Source organism: Danio rerio, chromosome 1, assembly GCF_049306965.1.
Source record: "Danio rerio strain Tuebingen ecotype United States chromosome 1, GRCz12tu, whole genome shotgun sequence".
Classification (NCBI taxonomy): Eukaryota; Metazoa; Chordata; class Actinopteri; order Cypriniformes; family Danionidae; genus Danio; species Danio rerio.
In genome coordinates, this window is record NC_133176.1 from 15,325,662 (window position 1) to 15,350,073 (window position 24,412).

Here is a 24,412-nt window from a genome sequence, read left to right on the forward strand (position 1 = left end):
ATCGAATGCTGGACAAAATTGTCAGTATAATGAATCACGATAGTCATCCCCTTTTTGATACAGTCCAAGCGTGTGCAAGCTCTTTTAGTACAAGATTAATTCAACCCCAGTGTTACAGAGAAAGATACAGGAAGTCTTTTTTACCAACAGTGATCAGATTGTATAACCAAAGTCATACCAGATGAATTGTGCTGAACTGAATTAGATATTAGATATGGACAAGTGTTTACTCGTTGTTTTTTGGAACTAAGGTGTGCAGTATGAAATTTAATTTTATTAGTGTTTTTATATGTATATGTAACTTATTTATCTATTTTTACTATGGAGAGCTCTGCTGTGACATGTGAAATTCCCTTTGGGGAAGTCAAACTTAACCTAACCTAATATAGTATTATATATATATATAATGTAATTGTGTATTTGCTGCTGTCATGTGTCTGATTTACAATTAAAATACATTGAAAAGGTTTTTAAGTAAATTAAAATGTTTCCCATAGCTGTTCATAACCTAACATTAAAATCTAGAAATCATCATTTCTGGTGTTTATTTTGTGTCTATGATAACGTTAATAATATGTTTTATGATAATAATCCAAAAAAAATGAAGATTTAAAATGCAGAAGCGCCCCTTGCGGTTGCGAATCAAGTGTGTTTGTACATGCAACACCGACTCAGCCCAGGAGATGGTGGTCTAACTCCGCTAATCAGCAACCCCCAGTCCAGTGACCTTGCTTTGGTTTATACAGCTGTTTTTGTGGCTCGTTTTTAGCTAGAGGAGGTCACTTATGTTTCCAAACGGAGGCAGATCGCATCGACACAGGCAATAACCAGCGCACGAGAGGAATATTCAGTATTTGAAGCCAATCTGGTGAGTGACGACATCGGCTACACATAGCAATGCTTACCTTTATTGTATACGCTCTGTCGTCCTTTATGTTTTCTCTGCATTTGTGTTTCATCGGTCCGCAGTGAAGCGCATAGCTCATTCAGACTCTCCTCCAAACTACAGACATGAAATGAATCAAAAAGTGTATAAGTTATAAGCCAAAGTCATGTTTAAGTGCTGCGTGTGCTCCACTAGCTCGCGTGATCGTCACTGTTTAAAAAGGATACTCAGTCCACTTGTTGATAAACATTATTTACAATGACATTTAAGAAACATTGCTTTGAATTAAAGTTTTTACATTTAATTATGCAGAACGACGTATTATCAAAATGTATAATTAATGTTCCAGTGTACGAAAATTACATCACAATAACTCTCGACAGCTTGTTCGAAAAAGTCAGCATGAATGTGATTATTCGGTGAGAGGCTGAGGGCAATCATCACTGGAATAATTATATTGACTTTATGAAACGATTCGATGAGGCTAACATTGATTAACTTACATTTTTGACACACTACTGCCGGTTCAAAACAAAGTAAAACAGCAATGTTAAGACCTTCGAGCAATGAACGTGACATTTTGTTACCCAATTTAACGAGTCATCGTTCACGAGTTATCCATAAATCCAATTTCGCCACCTACTGGTGTCAAGACGTAACCGTGCAAAATATCGACATCATTAAAAGGGTAGTTCACACTGAAAATTTAAATTTGCTATTTAATTGCTCAGATGATGAATGTAGCTTCGGCCTTCGGTAGTTCTAACATTAAAGTGAATTTTTAGATGAAACCATGGTAACTTAATCGTTACATGGCTAACTTGCTCTGGAGAAGGTTTTATTCGTCGTTCAACCACGTTGTAGACAAAAAAATGAAAAGTTTATCTTTTTTATAAAAAATTACATTTACACAAGTTTTTCAAAACAATCCACTTTTACTGAAATCCTCAAAAAAAAAATTTTTATCACATATGACATAGGCTAATATTTGACACTGTCGCCTTTACTGTTAGTAAACAGTATCTTCAGGGAAGTATGTCAAAGTTACAGTGTATAGCCTATATATGTATCTGTGTTCCAAATCGCATACTTTCATACCATATAGTACGCTAAAAACAGTATGTGAGCCAAGAAGTATTTCCGAATTCGAAAAACATTATGTGAGAAGTACCCGGATAACGGCGAGATTCTGAAGAGCGCATTGGATGGACACTATTCCATGATGCCATCCGAGAGAATTCAACGAACAACGAAACTGGCACGTGATGATGACAAAATGGCGGATGTAGTACGTCCAAGTTCCATTTATAACACAGACATTGATACTGTATAGAACACAGGTGTCGAATCCAGTGCCTGTAGGGGCGCAGCTTTGCACAGTTTAGCTTTAACTCTAATTAAACACACCTGATCAAACTAATTAAGTCCTTCAGGCTTGTTTGAAACCTGCAAGTACGTGTGTTTAATTAGGGTTGGAACTAAACTGAGCAGAGCCGCGGCCCTCCTGGAACTGGATTTGACACCTGTGGTATAGAACATACTTTTCTAACAGCCGAGAAGCATGTTTAAATTCAAATGCAAAACCTACTAAGTAGTAGATGATTTCGGATGCAGCCAGTGTTTCTCAACCACGTTCCTTGAGTACCACCGGCTTTGCACATTTCCATGTCTCCTTAACCAAACACACCTGATTCAGATGTTCAGCTCATTAGCAGAAATTGAAAGACTTAAATGGGTGTGAGAGACAAAGGAGACATCCAAAACATGCAGTGCTAGTACTCCTCCAGGAATGTGGTTGAGAACCACTGACCTATATGATGACACTGCACTGTTGGTTGTAGAAGTTGATGAAACCTTGGCACCTGGGCAGCAATTTTGAGCAGCAACAACACTACCACCTACTCCACCATTGTTTGTTCGCACTTGTCTTTTCATTGACACGTCCCTAAAGCCTAGTTTATACTTCTGCGTCAAGTGATCGATGTGACCCAAGGCGCCTGCCTTGCACGTAGTCGTGCATTTATATTTCTGCGCGCTGTGTGTGTTGCTCTGCAAAAACACTTCAGAAACGCTAGCTGGCAGTAGGTGTTTATGTTCCCCTTTGTTGAGTTTTTTCACTGGTGTTTTGTTTTTTCTGATCGCTACCTTAATGTACAAGTAGCTCAAACTCACTCATTTTGAGGGTGAAATCAGCAGACGTGCACCAGCTTTAATCGTAAGATACACACAAAACAACAGTCTCCATCCGGAGCTTCTTCATTGGACTCTACACTTGTAAACACTCAATGCATTTGGCCCACACTCATTAGCGCTAGCAAGGTGACCAATCACAGAACTTGGGCTACGTGTCGTTGCATTTTTTGAGAGGTGTGCATCAGCGTCACCGACGGCCAAGTCGAGAGCTATGCAACCACACGTAGGCTGCATCGTAGCATTGACGCTTGACGCAGAAGTGTAAATCAGCCTTAACATGTACTATGAACACACACATGACTTACCCGTTTTCAGAGATTCTCATTTCCGACATTTACATTGTCACGACATTGGAAACACTGTTCTCGTGTAAACAAACAGACAAAACACATAACACGCTTTCTTTCTTATTTTTTCTTAGTGGCTATAAATGTTGTCATGTAAATGTCCCTATAGGGTTGTCATTACCAATTGATACTGAAATTTAAGAAACGTCCATTTCCTGCTAACATTTGAGCACTGTTGAGGACACTCTTAAGTGAAGTTTATTTATAAACTAATTTCGAGAGGATCATGTGGTTATGATTGCTTGCAGCCGGCATTATTCAATTTATGAACACCAATCAGCTGATTCCTAAGCCACTATAAATACCCTAAGTTCCATATCACACCCATCTTCGTTTTGAAGAAGCTCAGATGCCCACATATGCTGAAGTGCATGCCAGAGTGTGTGTGGTCACGTGATGTGTGTTTTTAGCGGTACAGTGTGGATGGAGAATTGTTCAGAAACACTAGATGAAACGCCTGTGTGAACACAGGTTGTTTTCATTCTGAAACACGTTTTAAAACTAAAATGTATTAATGTAAACGGGGCCTGAGTGTAAACATAGATATGTGTTGAGCACGTGAACACAATGGCAAATCAGCGCTCAAATTTTAGAGGGAAATGAACGCTTTTAAAATTTCAGTATTGATTGGTACCAAATTCCAGTATCGTGACAACCCTAAGTACCTGTGTATTTTGTTTGTTCCAAATTAAAAGCCTTTTACCAAAAAAGTGAAGTTGCCAACTACTTGAATGCATAATACAACTTGTTTTGTCATTTTTGAGGATCCATGTGAACGGGAGAATTGTTTTGACAGCAGTTAATGCAATATATTTCCAAAAAATAAGCCAAAGGTTTTTTTCCCCAATTTTAAGCAGTTGGTTGTTTTGTTAAAATAGCATTAGATCACTTGTAATTAGTTTCTTTTAAAAGCGAGTGAGACTGCGAAAAGGAAAAATAGGAGCAGATTATTTACAAAACCTGTTTTCTTCTGTTCCATTTCATGAGGGCCTTTTGCACCGGAGGAATGTTTTCATCATTTTCATAATTACAGGCAGAAGTAGACACTTTTTGGCCATTTTCACACAGGGAACAGATTTAATTCTGACTTTTAGGGGAACTAAATTTACTCCCTACTTCTGAGTAAGACATAATTATATGTTTAACTGGCAAATGCATTCACCAGCACAGTATTTTAAAGTTTTACAAGACATGCATATGCTGGACTGACACAGTTTCAATTTACTAGAACTTCTATGTTCACCTGCACTGACACAATTTATAGTGTAAAATTGCTATAGAAATAAAAAAAAATCATTGAAATGAATTGAAAACATAAATTGATCAAATTTATTGTTAGATGTTTTTACCTGTTGGCTTTGTCTGTGGTGTTGGGTTATTTTCTCAACCCCTGGGATTTGCAACAAAACAAGTTGGCATAGATAATTTCATCAACTGCATAGTTTCAAGCCCACATGTCAACTCTGATATCGCAAAACACACAACAAACACACAGCTTAACTTACATTACCCATGATCCCCCAGTATTTCGTTGAATGTCATGCTTGATCTTGCTTTGGGTCAGCATGCATCACTTCAGAAGTCGTATGATGGTGTGCATGCAACCAGGAAAATCACCCGAAGGCAAAATTTAGTTCTAGGGTAACTGGGCCTGGTGGCTAGTTCTTAGAACTACATGTTATGAAAGCCTCAATGGTAAATCATAAAATGCTTTTAGATTCTGTTATACTGTTTTTGTTGACTAGAGAAGAAATAAACAAATAATAGTAATAAAAAAACTAAATAATTGTCCAGTTTTAATCCAATGATATTCAGTGCATCCGGAAAGTATTCATAGCTCTTCACTTTTCCCACATTTTTTATGTTACAGCCTTATTCCAAAATGGATTAAATTAATTTATTTCCTCAAAATTCTACACACAATATCCCATAATAGTAATGTGAAAAAAGGTTTTTTGAAATTGTTGCAAATGTATTAAAAATGAAAAAGCTAAAAAATCACATGTGCATACGTATTCACAGCCTTTGTTCAATACTTTGTTATTGCACCTTTAGCAGCAATTACAGCCTCAAGTCTTTTTGAATATGATGCCACAGCACACCTGTCTTTGGGAATTTTTGCCCATTTCTCTGTGCAGTACCTCTCAAGCTCTATCAGATTGGATGGGAAGTGACAGTGTTCTGCCATTTTCAGATCTCTCCCGAGATGTTCAATATGATTTAGGTCTAGGCTCTGGCTGAGCCACTCAAAAACATTCACAGAGTTGTTGTGAAGCCACTCCTTTGATATTTTAACAGTGTGCTTAGCCTCATTGTCCTGCTGGAAGATGAACGGCCCCCCAGTCTGAGGTCAAGAGCACACAGAAGCAGGTTTTCATTTAGGATGTCTCTGTGCATTGCTGCATTCATCTTTCCCTCTATCCTGACTAGTCTTCCAGTTCCTGCTGCTGGAAAACATCCCCATCATGATGCTGCCACCACCAAGCTTCACTGTAGGGATGGTATTAGCCTGGTGCCTGGTTTTCTCCAAACGTAACGCCTGGCATTCACTCCAAAGAGTTTAATACTGTCACAGAGGTCCACGGACAATTCCTCTGTCTTCATGCTTGGTTTGTGCTTTGGCATGCACTGTCAACCCTGGGACCTTATATAGACAGGTGTATGCCTTTATAAAAATCATGTCCAATCAACTAAAATTTACCACAGGTGAACTCAAATTAAGCTGCTGAAATATCTCAAGAATGATCCATGGAACCAGAATGTACCTGAGCTCTTATGTACATGTCATTTTTCAGGTTTTTTTATTTTCGATAAATTTGAAACAATTTCCAAAAATTTTTATTTTATTATGGGGAGTTGTGTGTAGAATTGTTGAGAAATTAAATTAATTTAATCCGTTTTAGAATAAGGCTGTAACATTAAAAAAAATGTGAAAAAGTGAAGCGCTTTGAGTACTTTTCGGATGCACTGTTTGTAGATAGATTAATTCAAACTAGGGAAAAAAGGGAGATTCCAGCCCTACTTGTAACAAAAATGAGACACATTTTTTAGCTGATAAAGTATACACTTGTTTCCATTTTGTTACAAGAAGTGCTGGAATCTCCCTTTTCCCCAGTTTTTATCTAAAATATAAGCTACTTAATGAAAACTGATTTAACAAATGACATTGATTTAACTCAGATCAACTTTTAAGTGGTACAGTATGTTATGTGCCTTTGTAACTCACATGGTAACACATTTTACTCTCAACCTTTGAAAGCATGTTCTGTTCTGTCTAGTATAATTGTAATTCAGAAATCCTGTATTCAGGTGTCATGGTGGCTCAGTGGTTAGCGTTGTTGCCTGCCAGCAAGAAGGTCGCTGGTTTGAGTCCCAGGTCCAGTTTCCCCCACAGTATAAAGTAATGCGCTATAAGTAAATTGGGTAAGCAAGACTGGCGGTAGTGGATGAGTGTGTGTGTAAATGCAAGAGTGTATTGGTGTTTCCTAGTATTGGGTTGGAGCTGGAAAGGCATCCGCTGTGTAAAACATATGTTGGACTAGTTGGCGGTTCATTCCGCCGTGATGACCTCTGATAAATAATGGACTTAGCCAAAGGAAAATTAATGATATCCTGTATTCATCATGTTTTCAATTGTCATTTGAACTGTCAACACTAGAAACTTCATTCATTCATTCATTTTCCTTCGGCTTAGTCTCCATTTCAGAGGTCACCACAGTGGAATGAACCACTAACTACTCCAATTTAAAAAATCATCTTGCTGTATTAGAAATATTCCAACATAGTACTGTTGTTTTGACATAGTGTTTTTGCATACCAAGGATGCAGATATGACCCTAAGCAATCCAAATGCATGAAGTAGTCAAGCATAAACAGACCTTTTTATGTACTCTGGTGCGTAAATCTCATTATATCTTATCTTCTATAATTTTCCCTGACTGCATCGGCTGTCTCTTATAGCTGAACGGCTTCTTTTATGGCACAGATAAGCAGGTTAACTAGGAGTCAAACTTCAGGAGAACTGATTAACCTCATGAATGAATCAGAAAGAGATAAGAGCCAATATCGTCATTTGTTACACCACACTCAATCAGTAACATGAAGTTTCATCCTTAAAGTATGTTAACCCTTTAGTCGAGTCGTTTTGGTCTGCCATACTGTTGCTGTGCTTCCCCTCATTCAGTTTGTTGATGAAGCTATTTTTGATGTGTGACTTTTAAGCATGACCTTAAAACATCAAGTTGAGTAGCACTGAGCTATATTAGCACAATATTATACCGGAGGATTTGATACCTCTTTATTTTCCTTTCCAAAATACTGTGGCGATACTGCTAGGTACTTTAATAGATGCCGTTATAATACACAAGCACATATATAGCATGGTGTTTACATATTTTCATTATTTACAGTCATATTCTTGTAAGGAAATTTGTTTTTAATTGTTTAATTAATTGTATAATATTAGCAGATCTAACTGAACAATAACATGATTTCTTTAATTGAGTAGCTATTGTAGTTTATTTAATTAGGTACACTGTTTTTTTTTTTTTTTTTTTTTTTTTACTGAAATTTACCAGAAATTTTAATTTAAGGAAATTTCTGTAATTTTATGTCCGCTATTTTATGGTACATTTCTGTAATTTAATGTTCATTTTTTTACGATCAATTTATGTAAATTAATGTTCATTATTTTATGATCAATTTCTGTCATTTAATATCCATTATTTTACGATAAATATCTGTAATTTAACGTCCGTTATTTTACAAAAAAACTTTTGTAGTTTAACATCCGTTATTTTATGATAAATTTCTGCAATTTAACGTTCGTTATTTTATGGTAAAGTTCTGTAATGTAACGTCCGTTATTTTACAATAAATTTCTGTAATTTAACATCTGTTATTTTACGATAAATTTCTGTAATTTAATGTCTGTTATTTTATGGTAAATTTCTGTAATTAAACGTCCATTATTTTACGGTAAGTTTCTGTAATTTAACATCTGTTATTTTACGATAAACTTCTGTAATTTAATGTCCGTTATTTTATGGTAAATTTCTGTAATTAAACGTCCGTTATTTTACGGTAAGTTTCTGTAATTTAGCGCCTGTTATTTTACGATAAATTTCTGTAATTTAATGTCCGTTATTTTATGGTAAATTTCTGTAATTAAATGTCCGTAATTTACGGTAAGTTTCTGTAATTTAGCGCCTGTTATTTTACTTTTAAAATGTAAAATTACAGATTTTTTTTGCTGTGTAGGTACTGGTAATATGTAATTACTAGTATTATAGAATTGTATTATTTAACGCCAGGATGTTTAATCAAAGGCTATTTCCATGCACATTTGGTCAGTAAAGATGGTTTTAGTTAACTTCCAGCATAAAACTACAAAATAGTTCGAGATAAGCCATGCAGAATTGCATTCGAAATTGATTTAATTGCACCATATTGACATCTAGATAAAAATTATGTGAAAAAAGTGAAGCTTCGTGTAGCTTACCAAAATACCATGTTTTTACTCTAAATTCACTTCATAACTACAATCGAGTGGGAGGGAGATTTATAAGGTAGGTCTTCTGTTTATAATGGAACACTATGGGGATTTTCTGGGTTTCTTCTTTGTGGAGTATTTGCAGTTTTGAAGCAAGAGCTCCTTCTGGCCTTCAGTGAAGATTTACTACTGATCACAGAAACGTTCTTCCCTGACAAGATGTGCATGTGCAATGCTCAATAGCATACGCAATTTCATTTTGATTAATTACCAAGCCCTAGTTTCTGATTAGTTTAATAATGCACATTTTTGCTCATTCCAAGGCGGGAACAGGCGGACATACAACAACTTTAATCATAAGGTAAACAAAACAAAAGTTTCTATCTGAAGCTCCTTCATGGGACTCGACCCTTGTAAACACCTGTTCCAATGGGCTTGCTGCTCTCCCGTGGCTCACGGCCCAAACACACAGATAGAAACTTTTGATTTGTGTTTACCTTATGATTAAATTTGTTGCACGTCCACCAGTTCCGCCTCTGAATGAGCGATTTTAGCTAGTTAAACGTTAAGGGAGAGTTCAGAAAAAACAAAACACCCGTAAAGAAACTTGTCACAGAAGCTTAAAAACCTGAAGTGTTATTGCAGAGCTATACCACCAACACACAGAAGTATAAATGTACAGATACTATACTAGTAATATGTACAGTAGACCTATACAGCACTAAAATATGTTACAAATAATAATTGCGCTATATATTATAGGCTGCATTTTATTTTAACTTTTTTACTTTAAAGTTTTTTTTTTTATTTTGTCAGAAAACATTGCTAGAAAATTGTCCCAGAATGGTACAAAAATAGATAAAATAAGAGCAAGCTGCATATATCATAAAATAATGCTCTTTTGACACTAATTTTGATCAAATCAAACACTGAAATAATTCTTTGTTAGTGTAATATTTTACACCACATTGATTTATGCCATAAAACTTGATAATTTTCAGGAATCGCTTTAATAATTAATAACCTTACTGGCGTTTCTGATGTTGCTACTTGCTAGAAAGGGCTGGTCTGAGTGTGCAGTTGGGTTTCCGTACCTGCCGCTTCACCCAACCCAACAGCAGGGGGCACTGTCTGGTCTGGAAGTGCAGTATGTGCGCGCAGGTCTGAGCGTGCAGTTGGGTCTCCGGGCCTGCAGCTTCCCCTTACTCCAACTACTAACTCTTTAGAAGCATTATCGCCACCTACTGTATGTCATGGCGATCAAGACCATTCGTGACTGTGAACAGTTTAGGGTTTCCCCATTTCAGTCATTATTTTATCGTAATGTTTCTTTCAACATCTGTGCAGTTTTGGTACTCGCATTATTCATTCATTCATTCATTTTCTTGTCTGCTTAGTCCCTTTATTAATCTGGGGTCGCCACAGCGGAATGAACCGCCAACTTATCCAGTAAGTTTTTACGCAGCGGATGCCCTTCCAGCCGCAACCCATCTCTGGGAAAACTCGTACAGTTTATATAAAAATAATTAGGTAAAACACTTATGACTATTATTATAATATTTAGAAAATAAATAGTATTCAATCGCTGGAGTAAAATGTTGATAGAGTGTTAAACATTTATTAAATGTTAAATAATTTTTATTGTATATAAAGATGTATTATAGCCTATACATATTAACTTCTTATTATTTCCTTCATTATATTAAATCCATTATATAAATTAAACCTGTCCAATTTAGACCGTTTCAAAATCTCTGAATAATGTTTTAGCAAAGCCAGCAAACATATCTGCAATATTGCCTCTGTAAGATAAACAATGATTGATCATCTATGATGACTGATAGAAAACGGTTTAGTCGATTATATAGAATGGCGATTGTAAAAATGTTCCCCTTTCACCCGTTTCAATCGCCATATTTGTGAAATAGTATACACCAGTGGTTCTCAAACTGTGGTACGTGTACCTCTTGTGGTACGCGGGCTTACTTCTAGTGGTACGCGGAGGAATCAAATATGTCATATGTACATGCTACATATATTTAAACATTTATAAAAAAATGATTTATATAGGAATATGATGACATATAGCCTATATTTCCAGGTGTTGATACTTTACATATAAGTACAGTTGTGTGTTTTTTACTTTTTAAGAACAATAACCTGGCGAGGCAGTGGCGCAGTAGGTAGTGCTGTTGCCTCACAGCAAGAAGGTCGCTGGTTCGAACCTCGGCTCAGTTGGTGTTTCTGTGTGGAGTTTGCATGTTCTCCCTGCCTTTGCGTGGATTTCCTCCGGGTGCTCCGGTTTCCCCCACAGTCCAAAGACATGTGGTGCAGGTGAATTGGGTAGGCTAAATTGTCCTTAGTGTATGAGTGTGTGTGTGAATGTGTGTGTGGATGTTTCCCAGAGATGGGTTGCGGCTGGAAGGGCATCCGCTGCATAAAAAACTTGCTGGGTAAGTTGGTGGTTCATTCCGCTGTGGCGACCCCAGATTAATAAAGGGACCAAGCCGACAAGAAAATGAATGAATGAATGAATGAAGAACAATAAACTATCATTTTTAACTGTTAAAAGCACATTTTAATTTAAATGTTTACATTTTTTATTTTTTTTATTTTTATTTATGTATTTATTTTACATATAAGCACAGTACAGGGTTAAAGTTCAAACAATTTTATTGTGTTTGAAGTAGCTGAGAATAAAAATCTTAATAATAGGAGTTTTTGAATTGGACAGAGCTGTAGCTGCTTTACAGGGCTTACTACACTACTATATCTCAATACTGCTCATTATGGTCGTACTTGGAAAGACAATTTTTTTTTCTGAGGTGGTACTTGATGGAAAAGTTTGAGAACCACTGGTATACACTATTGTCTATTGTGTACACTATTAATAACAAGGTCCGAGAAGACGTTAATAACTATATATGGCAGCTGGATATTAATGAAAGTTACAGTAGAACAGGCTGCACGGCACCACCTTGTGTACTGGGGTATTTCTGTTTTTCATTGAGTGGCATCTAATGTCAGGCAGTGGTTGCTTAAAAAACACATTTAAAAAACAATGACGATAATTGATAAAGCGAGTGAAAATATCCTGCCATGCACAAGGCTTAAAATGGTTGTGTTTATTGGAAAATGCGGCAAGATTTTTTTATAAACAGAAAGCTTAAACCAATAGCATGTATTTCTCATTTTTAGCGAGGGGATTAACAGGTGTGATTCAATTGATTTTGTGTTTTGAAGTCTTTCCTAATCCCAACCTTACTTAGTAATATCAAATGTGTGACTGCTGAATTACAGGTTGTTATGAATGTACAAGTCACATGTTGTAACACTTCCTGCATGCCAAATCACACCATTTTAGTGACATCCACGATTAGATGAATTACACCATACGCTATTCATCCCACTTCTGCATAACCAGTGATGTGGTTTATTTGCCAATGTGTTTTGTCAATGCTTTGATGCAGAACATGCATAGCATGACGTGCATAAAATCACATGTGGCGACATGGTTGCATTATGTATCCTAGAACAAACCTCTTGACCTGTTTGTGTGTGCGTGTAAGTATGCGCGTCCATATGGTCTCCTGACGTCTGAAGTCTGTAATCTCATTCTGTCAGAAGCAGTTTAACACACCCAGCCAGTGGTGCTGTTCTGCTCTGCGCATCGCTCGCACAACACACACAAACACACTTCGTTGTATAGGACAGACTCCAAATCCAGCACTGAAGTCATGGAGGTAGTTGGTAAGATAAATTCATCTAATGAATTGTCTTTTTTATTGTTATTATTAAAATTATTGTGCTATTTATACCAATTTGTATAGTAACTTAAATGAGGTTTTGAGGTCATGAGTAAAGAACTTTGATATTGAGCATTATTATAGTTTTATTAACATATATGGTGTACTTTCTGCATGTATTATGTCTATACTATGGTGCAGGGATTGTATTAGGTAATAATACTATGGGACTTTACTCTGTAAAATATTTACTGTCTGAACTTTACATTGAACTCAGTCTCATCTAGTTTTTGCATGAGAATGAGAGAAAGATTACAGCATTTTTATGGTTTATTTACACATAGATTGGTAAGTCTTGCAGTAAAATACTGTATGTATGTTGTTGTTTTGTTTATGTCTTGCTTCATAATGACGACAAAATCAATGATTCTGTTCATCGACCTGAAGTTTGCATGTCTGTAACTCAAAAAGCATCAAAGATATCTAAATATCTATTGTTTTTTTTTTGTTTTTTGTTTTTGTTCTTAAACTTTCCCGTTTATTTTAAATTACATAAAGTGCTATATGATACATTTCCAGAGATATTGGGACTTTATTGTTTGTTATTGTAAATTGAATTCTGACCCATCTTCAGTTCTCTGTTTAAAGAAGAATATCTGAGCAGCATTGTAATTGAAAATGTCTTGTATGCAAATCAGATGCATATGACACCTTTCTGTATTTCTATATTTTCCCACAGTTTGCATATGTCAGACTTAAGAAGCATTAAATAAGATAACTTAATAAGTTAATAATTTTTTTCTAATTATATTTTTTAGACATTATTCAGTTGCCGGGCTACTGGGATCTCAGTGTGGTAACATTGCATAGTGAATTTAAAGTTTTGGTAGCTTCAGAAGCTGTTAAAAGGATCCCTTCTTTCAAATGTCCCAAATCTTATTAACAGCATATTGAGAGCAAGTTATTGTGCCTGAACATGACAATTTTGCCATTTTTCTGGCACTCAGACAGGTTTGCAGTAATTACAGTAATAAAAATACTAATGTCTGAGGTCAAGAGCACTCTGAAGCAGGTTTTCATTCAGAATGTCTCTGTGCATTGCTGCATTCATCTTTCCCTCTATCCTGACTAGTCTTCCAGTTCCTGCTGCTGAATAACATCCCCACAGCAGGATGCTGCCACCACCATGCTTCACTGTAGGGATGGTAATAGCCTTGGTGAAGAGCGGTGCCTGGTTTATTCCAAATGTAACACCTAGCATTCACTCCAAAGAGTTAAATTTTAGCCTCATCAGACCAGAGAATTTAGTTTCTTATGGTCTGAGAGTCCTTCAGATGCCTTTTGACAAATTCCAGGAGGGGAGTAGTTTCCGTCTGGCCACTCTACCATACAGGCTTGATTGGTGGATTGCTGCACAGAGAGTTGTCCTTCTGTAAGTTTCTCCTCTCTCCACAGAAGAACGCTGGAGCTCAGACAGAGTAACCATTAGGTTATTGATCACCTCTCTGACCCTTCTCTCCCGATCACTCCGCTTAGATGGCCGGCCAGCTCTAGGAAGAGTCCTGGTGGTTCCAAACATCTTCCACTTATTAGAACTTTCAGAGCAGAATAATTTTTTCTGTAACCTTCCCCAGCCTTGCACCTCGAGACAATCCTGTCAGAGCAGCTAATTAAGCATTAATCAAGGCATGCTTAGTTGATTAAGGACCAGATGGATTACCAGAAACCTAGAGACCAACAAAAAGCTTCAGTGCAGCCAAGCAGGACATTTCTCTGAACTGAAGAGTTCACCTGTGAACTAGTATGTTACTGAGATCAATGCAGCTATTACATGCCTGAACTGTTCTCAGCTCTGTGTGTCTTTAATAACTGCTGCTGCTGCTTTCAGTATAAATGGATTAACTGTGTGTTCGCTTGTCCTATTTGAAGAAGACACAGGACAGAAGGAAGTACGGTGAAAATAGATGCCAGAGCCTGATTTAGTTCAGCACAACTGTTCAGTGTAAATGAGTGTTCACACCGACAGATATTTGCAGTGACAACATGAGCACATGTCCTCTTTCTTTTTAGCAAGACACTGCAGACAAAAAACATTTTTACATGCACATGTCAGTTGTTAGATTTAGGTTTTTTTTTTCCTTTTTGTAGTGGGTTTTTTCAGTCTGAAATAAAGAAAATGTCCACAATACACTTAAAGGTGCTATATACTGCATTGGTTTAATAAGTTAAATTGTTCTCTGATGTCTATGTAGTAGGTTTATGGCTTCGGTAAGTTAAAAAAATCTCCAGAAATAGTTTTATAAGCTAGTTTATTGCTCCATACCCATAGAATCAGAAGGCCCATGATTGACCATATATGGTTTGTGTCGTGAATATTAAGGTCCGCTCTGATACGCAGTTCTTACCGACACACACACAGCATGATGTACGCTGAACACGGACAAGTACAACCCCAATCAGAGTAATGTTAACCTAATTTGCTCTCCAGATCTGTTGTGGACAATGGCTAAATTATTATTATTACACTTCACAAAAGAGATTGATTGACGTGTATCGCAATGTATTTTGAAGCGAAAGTCAAAGAAAACCGCTAGAAATTAATATCAGCTTCTGCATGAACAGATGGCAGTTGAGCTGACAGCAGCATTCTGCAGTCTTCATGTGTTTGATAAAATGTATACATCAAATTTTACAATAAACATGAAAGATTTCTGAAATAATATTCAGCCTGAGGTGTGCATGTTAACGATTTCAGAGCTTTTTTGTGATCTCAGAGCTGCATACGAGTCGTGTTCTCTTGATGTGAAGAGCTGCTCGTCAGGTCCGGATGAATGACCTAAAGTAGGCATACATGCAAATGCGGAGGGCATGGCACTTAAGTCTCATCAAAGTTTGTTTCGTTCACTGTTTTACACTCGTGGAATTTACATGAGAATGAGGAAACAGTGGTGCCTGCCTGAGGCTCACAGTATGCTCCTTTTTAAGTACTGACCTTTTATTATTGTACTATGCCTTGGTATACCCCGTTTTTCATTATAGGGCACCTTTAGGTTCAGATTTTTTTGCTCTACCTCAGTTTTTTATACTGTACTATTCTCTGAGCTCCACTTAATGTTGTCAAGATTTGTACATGAAAAACTTCATAGTTTAGAAGTAATTTACTATTTACTGTGCTGTTTTTGACCCCCTCATCAGAATGCTTTTGATTGAGCGTGGCCGACTCTAGACTCAGAAGTAAATGCCCACTGCTCTGATTGGCAGATGGTTTTTGCATATTAGCAGGGCTAAACATGTAGTGAAGTAAAAGTAGACATCCACAGAGGCAGAGCTTATCCACACTATTACATCATAGATTACGACATTCCACAACCTGTCGTTTTGACAGACTGCCTTCAATATAAGCTGTTTTTAGAGGAACTACAAAGTTTTGAGTTTGAAAACTAACAGCATGCTTTTATAGTATATATATATATATATATATATATATATATATATATATATATATATATATATATATATATATATACATATATATATATATATATATATATATATATATATATATATATATATATATATATATATATATATATATATATATATATATATATATTGCTTATAAATGGGCTCTGAAAAAAATGAATTTTGAGATAGAGGCCATTACTTGAGAAATCAAAATTCTTCTGATCTTTTGACATATAAGAGCTCATGATACTATAAAAGCATGCTGTTAGTTTTCAAACATTCAAATATATATATGCAATTTTTTATTTTATTTTTTCTACAGAACACGCCATCCTTATACATTGATTTGCCTAATTACCACTTGCCTAATTACCCGAGTTACACCCTTAACCCTTATGTACTGTTGGGGATGTTTTCATCCACTCTGGGGGGATTAAGACTGGGGAGTCTTAATTTGGCTCTAATGTTTTCTGTTTCAGCTAGCAGATTGATTTTTGGTGACAAATCTTATTTTGACATATTTTGAGAAAATGCTGTGAATTATTAAAAAAAACTCATCAAGACACTGAGCAAATTTACTACCCTTTTTTATGTTTGGGATGAAAACATCCACTAAATTGAACAGCTGTAAAAAATGCATCAGATCAATATTTTTTTTTTATTATTTGGAAATCTGTTAATCAACCTCAGTCCTGATCAAAACTACTAAACTGCTTAGAAAATACAGGATTTTAATTGCCAAATTCATAAATGATGTCACTGATTTGGGGAATAAAAAAACACACAAAATGGCGTAATATTAATATAAAAAGTAATTGTTGAGTGGATTTTTTTTACTTTTATCAAAGTCTTGGTCATGTGAAAAAACATTGCCTTTGATGCATTGATTTTGATTGATTTAAATTTTTTCTCCCCAATTTACTGTTGGTGGCTGGTTTAGCCCCATTGGCTTCCATTATAACCACATTTCTTTATTACAAAACCATAACACCATATAATCATGCATTTTTGATTGTTGGTGGTTTTCCCTGTTAGGAACAGGTCAAATTTGTTATTTTTAATGTTGATCATCAGTTAGCACCATTAACCCTTTAGACAGGCCTGTGCAAAGAAAAAACCTAGTTTCTGGATTTTATATTTAGTATAACAGCAAATTAAAGTGTGTGTCTGTGAGAGTGTGAGTGACCTTTATGCACTTTCCTTGATGTATCTGAGAAAATCAAAATCTGCCTCTCAGCTCTCAACTACATGGAGTAAACAGAAACAAATACTGTGTATTTATATATTAAATGTAGGTATAATGGAAGTCAAATGGGCAAAAACAGCCACAAACATTAAATTAGGGAGAAAAAATTAAAATCTAACAATGTATCAAAGGCAATGTTGTTACTAATCATTCACATGTCCAAGACTGTGATAAAAGGTTTTTAAAAAATCCCGTTCAACTACTTTTTATATTGAAAATATAATAATTATTCAAACAGTTAATATTTTAATAATTCTGACTTTATACAACTATATACATTGAAGGTTTTTACTGGGAAACATGTTCATATATAATTTGCCTGATCATACATATTTTATTCTACACAAATGTGCAGAAAAATAAAATATTGTTTGGCTATAGCATTATTTTCTGAATTAAGGGTGATAAGAAAACTCCCAAATTACCCTCTTTAATAATCTTTGACTCTAACGTGTTTAAAAATTATGGAATTTATTAAGTATGGTGATTTTTTTTTTTTTACCCTGTTTACCTGGAAAATTATTGATGGTTCTCTCTCTCTCTCTCTCTCTCTCTCTCTCTCTCTCTCTCTCTCTCTCTCTCTCTCTCTCTCTCTCTCTCTCTCTCTCTCTCTCTCTCTCTCTCTCTCTCTCTCTCTCTCTCTCTCTCTCTCTCTCTCTCTCTCTCTGTCAGCGTGTTCCATGGGCAGCGGCAGCAGCAGTCTCTACAGTGCACTGGCCAAGAGCATCAGCAGATCTCCTCTCCCTCACTCCTGTGGCTCTACGTACAGTCCCGGTGACAATCTGAATCTGGATCAGGACCCGGCCGACCCGCTGGAGCTGCTGCAGGAATGTAGAGAGGCTCTGAGAGAGCGGCCAGCTCATCTGAAGAGAGCTTTCGTTCAGACAGGACATGGAGACGCAAGGAGGACCATCAGAGTCATGCAGTGGAATGTACTCGCACAAGGTACACACTCATCTTTATGCACGCTGTCATTGAAATGTTTTAGATATATTGATGGGTTGCAGCGGATGCCCTTCCAACTGCAACCCATCTCTGGGAAACATCCATACACACTCATTCACACTCATACATTACGGACAATTTCATTCATTCATTCATTCATTTTCTTGTCGGCTTGGTCCCTTTATTAATCCGGGGTCGCCACAGTGGAATGAACCGTCAACTTATCCAGCAAGTTTTTATGCAGCGGATGCCCTTCCAGCCACAACCCATCTCTGGGAAACATCCACACACATTCACACACACTCATACACTACGGACAATTTAGCCTACCCAATTCACGTGTACCACATGTCTTTGGACTGTGGGGGAAACTGGAGCACCCGCAGGAAACCCATGCGAAGGCAGGGAGAACATGCAAACTCCACACAGAAACACCAACTGAGCCAAGGTTCGAACCAGCGACCTTCTTGCTGTGAGGCGAAAAGAACTACCTACTGCACCACTGCCTCGCCTACGGACAATTTAACCTTCCCAATTCACCTGTACCGCATGTCTTTGGACTGTGGGGTAAACCGGAGCACCTGGAGGAAACCCACACGAACGCAGGGAGAACATGCAAACTCTACACAGAAACGCCAACTGACCCAGCCAAGGCTCGAACCAGCAACCTTCTTGCTGTGAGGCGAAAGCACTTCCTACTGCGCCACTGCATCACCCCCATGTTACTTTTGGACTCTCATAATAAAGTGTGACCATACTATTTATTGCTAGGGTGGAAAAGCTGAATTTTTAGCTGTCATTATTGTAGTCTTCATGATGATGTGATCCACGTTTTAATATTCTCATTTGGTGGTCAAGAGATATTTCTTATTGTTGTCAATGTTAAAAAAAAACATAATTATTACACATATATATCATATATAAAGCTGTGTGTGTGTGTGTGTGTGTGTGTGTGTGTGTGTGTGTGTGTGTGTGTGTGTGTGTGTGTGTGTGTGTGTGTGTGTCTGCCTGTATGGCAGTATTAATCTATAATAAAATAAAAGGAAATTGTTGGTTTAATTACAGTTTGTAAGTCATAATGTGCGCATACACTGCAGCATGCCAGAGTGTGTTTGTGTATGTGTGGTCATGTGATCTCAACAGAGATCTGTTCAGAAAAGCTAGGTAAAACGTCAGTGTGGACGTGGATTGTTTTCATTCTAAAATGCCATTTTAAAACTAAGACGTATTAGTGTAAACAGGGCCTAATAGAGATTTCTCACTGCACACAGAAACAGCTTATTGGTTTCAGCACTGGGTCTATTTCTTCCCACACTGCTCACACTCAATTAAAGTGACAGTGCATTGATAATGACCAAAAACACATTGAGTGACAGTAAAAAGTAGCAATTTTACCCAATAAATGCATCGATGGTATCCACTGATTTTTATATATTTAATCAAATGAACTTAAACGAGACGAGGCAGTGGCGCAGTAGGTAGTGCTGTCGCCTCACAGCAAGAAGGTCACTGGGTCGCTGGTTTGAACCTTGGCTCAGTTGGTGTTTCTGTGTGCAGTTTGCATATTCTCCCTGCCTTCGCGTGGGTTTCCTCCGGGTGCTCCGGTTTCCCCCACAGTCCAAAGACATGCGGTACAGGTGAATTGGGTAGGCTAAATTGTCCATAGTGTATGAGTATATGAGTGTGTGTGTGGATGTATCCCAGACATGGGTTGCAGCTGAAAGGGCATCCGCTGCGTATAAACTTGCTGGATAAGTTGGCGGTTCATTCTGCTGTGATGACCTCGGATTAATAAAGGGAATAAGCCGACAAGAAAATGAATGAATGAATGAATGAATGAACTTAAACGATTAAAAATAGCAACAAATATTTATTTGGGCCCGAACTACAAAACCACATTTAAAACAATTTTAGTATTAGTTTTGCTTAGTAAGTTGCTCACTAATTTGATCATGTATTAATATCATTATAACTTTTATTCTAACCATAGGCCTACATCATCCTGGCAATCAAAAACAAAATGACATGATATCACAGGCGATTGTCTTCTGAGTGCACCAGACATGAATGAAACTCATAGAGTGGGAAGCATACAGTTCTTTAGGATCTATATAATTTGTACAATAAACAATAAAGAGTTGCAGGTTAAGGAAACAGCATAGAAAGGCTGTGGGCCTTGGTGCAGATGAAAAGTTAAAAAAAAAAAAAACCCGTATTTATAGATAGATAGGTAACTACACAGAGATAGATTGATCTGTGCAGCAGCTGCTGATGACCTGCACGCTGCAGATGCAGTCGGTGTGAAAGACAAATGCCTGCTCACTGCTCCTGCTCTCTATATGCGCTGCTCACGCTCTGCTTGCGCTTGTGGTGTAAGTGTCTATTTTTCACAAGCGGGTTACTACTGCAACAGAGGTGGGGCGGAGGATCGCTATTGACCCAATCCTAGTTAAAACAGCGCAAATCTCTGCTAAAATTCCGATTTTCCAAGGTAATCGCATGTCAATCGCGTCAAACGCTCAATCGTGGTGCTTCATTTACGTGAACTGCATCATTTGTGTCGCATCATTTGCATAAATCATGCTGCAGGATGTCTATTCTTGTGTTTCCATTGACTTAACATGTAAATCACTCACGCTTGCCGCTTTATCCGTGTCTGGTGTGAACGCACAATAATAGAAGTCAGTGATTAGCAGTTTCCAGCTTTCTTTAGAATTTCGTTTTTTTTTTTTTTTTTTTTTTGGTTCAGAATAAAAAAGAAACTTTGGAAGCATTTGAGTAAATAATGCATGTACATTTGCATTTCTAGGTTACCCATCCCTGTTAAATAATATAGTCTCCACCCAACCTTAAAATCTTGCATCAAAACCTTTTTGACATGCTTATAACAAGCATAAATGCTTTAACAGTTATGATTAGCAGTTACAACAACAACAACAAAAATGCTTCACTAAGTTCTAAAAGTTTAGGATTTCTTCATTTGGGATGATTTATGGCCATTATGTTTTAACCCATCTTCTTTCTGTCCCATTGCAGCACTAGGTGAGGGCATGGACAATTTCGTGCAGTGCCCCTTGGATGCTCTGAACTGGCCTGAGCGGAAGTACATGATCCTGGAGGAGATCCTGACCTACAAACCGGACATCCTCTGCCTTCAGGAAGTCGATCACTATTTTGACATGTTCCAGCCCGTTCTCGCAACCCTGGGCTACCAGAGCAGCTTTTGCCCCAAACCATGGTCTCCATGTCTCGATGTAGAAAACAACAACGGCCCTGATGGCTGCGCTCTGTTCTTCAATCACAAACGCTTCCAGTTAGTAAACACAACTCACCTGCGACTGTCCGCCATGATGCTTAAAACCAATCAGGTGGCAATCGTCGCTGCTTTGCGTTGTCGATCAACAGGTCGAGTCTTCTGTGTCGGAGTCACGCATCTGAAAGCCAGGAGCGGTTGGGAAGTCTTACGAAGCGCGCAGGGTTCAGATCTGCTGCGAAACCTGCGGAACATTACACAGAAAATCGAAACAGAGGAAAACGCTGAGTCAGCCATTCCTCTGATAGTATGCGGCGATTTTAATGCCGAGCCATCAGAAGACGTCTATAGGAATTTCGCAACATCTAGTCTGGGATTGGACAGCGCGTATAAGCTTTTGAGTACAGATGGGAAAACTGAGCCACCATACACAACGTGGAAGATCCGACCCAGTGGCGAGAGTTGCCACACACTGGATTACGTTTGGTATTCGCACCGAGCATTTGACGTTAATGCCGTTCTAGACTTTCCTACAGCTGAACAAATCGGACCTAATAGGCTGCCATCATATAACTACCCTTCAGATCACCTTTCGCTTGTCTGTGACTTCTGCTTTACGGATCCAGTTAATTAGTTGAATTCAGATTTGCTAGTTATCTTTCAAAGCAATGCAGTTGCATGGCAGTTCGTAACTTAAAAATAATAATAATTTAATGGCAAAATTCATACAATCTCATTCGTACGTTTTAGTATGATTTGGATATGCCCTCAGTGCTGGTTATGGTTAAGGGGTGGGCTTTCTTTTGAAAAATCATACATTTTAGTATGACACTGTGCAATTTTGTATGAATTCACGTTTTTTTTTTTTGTTTTTTTTATCATTAAATAGTTATGTTTTGCCATGGAATCAGACTCTGGAAGACATTTCTGACAAGACTTCATTTGGCACATTTCTGAAACCAATCTCATGGCAAAAAAATACATGTGTTGGTGGATTAGTTACTTATTTTGACACCCTGGTCAGTGTTTAGGGGTGAAGTTTGGGGCCTTCATGCTTGTGAAAAGATCTTTGTTAATATACGTAAATGTATGAGCTAATGTGAACTAACAATACTCAAATTCAACATCTGATAATCCTGCAAAATGTTCATTAATAAAATACTCTTGTTAGTTTGCAGTACATTCATATTAACATTTAACTTTTGATTTTAAAAATGTATTACTAAAATTTTGTATTAATATATTAACAAATTATGCAGTTCATTAGTGTCTGTTACCAACCAATGCAGACAAATGGAGGAAGTGTTTCTGAAAATATACAGAATAATGGAATCTTCATAAAACATGATTGTCTCATAAAAGTAGTCTGGACAGAAAGATTTACAAATAATAATTGAATTGGTCTGTTTCTTGCACAGCTAAAACTATATTATGGCTTCAGAATTGAAATCTAGTTGAAATGTGTAAAATGGCATCTGTTTTTATTGTATTAACAAAAGCAGCTTGGATATTAAGTGAAATGTCTTGCGTAAATAATAAATATATACAACTCTAAATGGAAAAGATGATAAGTAATGATGATGACAGAATGTTCATTGTGTAATGTGTTCTGTAGGTTCACTCACGCAAATGTGTTACAACTTTATTTCTAAAATCTATCAACCAATTTTTTTTTTGTCTTTTTTTTTTTTTTTTTTTGTAATATGACCAGAGCTTTTAGACCATTAAAAATAGTTCCAGGTGTCAAATTCCGCCTAAACGAGCGCACACATGCACAAATGAGAGAAGTCTTGTTTCACAATATTTTCCTTTGTGCAGCTGGTTTCACCAGTCTCTGATCTAAAGGACACATTTAAACTATTATTATCCGTCAGCTGAGCTCCTCATTTTATAATCAGATTCAGACTTTTTTAGCTAAACAACAAAGTCAACAGAAAATGCTGTTTCGCAGCTTTTAACATCACTATTCTTGTTATTTATTTAAAGTAGAGTTTTATAATGTTTGACCAATATGTCTCGGCAGGTTTCGAGAGGTTTTGTTGAAGAAGAGTTCCTGTGTGGAAAGTTTCTCATCAGATCGCACAACAAACGAATAGCTGTCTAGTATTCACGTCTCCCCCTAGTGGATGAATTTGTAACTGCACGCACAGAACCAAAACAAATACTGTAACTTACGCGCTTCAGACTCTTGACGTACAAAAACAATGAATTAATGTTTGTACAATTCTTTTGAAATCTCCCGACGAGCTCCTAATGTTAGCAAATAAAATGTGCTCAATTTTACCTCATTTTCAGTGAGTTTCTTGTTCAGACGATCATTTCTCTTCAGAAGACTTCAATGCTACCACCAACGGTAACGTATTCATTTTGATTTGGTTGGACGTGTGTTTATCGTTGTTTTACTCCCTAAAAGCGCTGATAGCAGTTGAGTTGCAATTTTCTGAATCGGCAAGCCGCTATAGGTCTTACAAAAATAAATAAATGTCTATAGACCATTTGAGGGACGTAAACAAAAACAACCCTACTGAATCAAAAACAGCTTAAACCAGCCTAGGCTGGTTTTAGAGGGGTTTTGGCCATTCAGGCTGGGAGATGACCAGCCTAAACCAGCTAAAAATACATCTTGAGCTGGTTTAGGCTGGTCATTTTCCAGCTTGACCAGCTAAGGCCAGGCGGGAAATGGCTGAAACCCCTCTAAAATTAGGCTGGCTGACCAGCTAAAACCAGTTGACCAGCTTAGGCTGGTTTAAGCTGTTTTTTCTGCAAGGAATAGTCCCAAATGTCCTGTTTTACATTTTTAATTTCTATTACTTCTGAGAATCCAAAAAGAGCAACATATT

At 37.1% G+C, this 24,412-nt stretch overlaps 2 protein-coding genes across 39 annotated transcripts in view; one reads left to right on the forward strand and one right to left on the reverse strand.

Annotated features, from left to right (window-relative positions):
* LOC137489979 (uncharacterized) overlaps nucleotides 1–1,704 on the reverse strand; it is a 656,302-nt gene extending 654,598 nt beyond the window's left edge. For 14 of the 37 annotated variants that reach the window (XR_012405535.1, XR_012405510.1, XR_012405512.1 and 11 more), the window contains exon 1: nucleotides 906–1,102. Coding sequence is in view for 1 of the 37 variants with exons in the window: in XM_073949400.1 (XP_073805501.1) it covers nucleotides 906–948 (43 nt within the window). In the remaining 36 variants the exon portion in view is untranslated. Of the gene's footprint in view, nucleotides 1–905; nucleotides 1,103–1,389 lie in introns of those variants that run through there. The other 23 variants (XR_012405494.1, XR_012405516.1, XR_011015272.2 and 20 more) reach the window with 6 other exon arrangements.
* noctb (nocturnin b) lies at nucleotides 768–23,855 on the forward strand. Of its 2 annotated transcripts, none has more exons than XM_021476014.3 (3): nucleotides 768–868; nucleotides 18,047–18,319; nucleotides 21,356–23,855. In XM_021476014.3, the coding sequence occupies exons 2-3, from the start codon at nucleotides 18,055–18,057 to the stop codon at nucleotides 22,204–22,206; spliced, it is 1,116 nt and encodes a 371-aa protein (XP_021331689.1). In that variant the 5' UTR covers nucleotides 768–868; nucleotides 18,047–18,054; the 3' UTR covers nucleotides 22,207–23,855. The 2 variants fall into 2 exon arrangements, with proteins under 2 accessions (XP_021331689.1, XP_021331687.1); XM_021476012.3 differs by lacking the exon at nucleotides 768–868 and adding an exon at nucleotides 11,932–12,667.
* Nucleotides 23,856–24,412: the final 557 nt, after the last annotated feature.

Excerpts from the sequence above, each read along its gene's own strand:
- noctb (XM_021476012.3), top strand. Across the intron at positions 18,320-21,355 it reads GTGGAATGTACTCGCACAAG|CACTAGGTGAGGGCATGGAC; the intron begins GTACACACTCAT and ends GTCCCATTGCAG.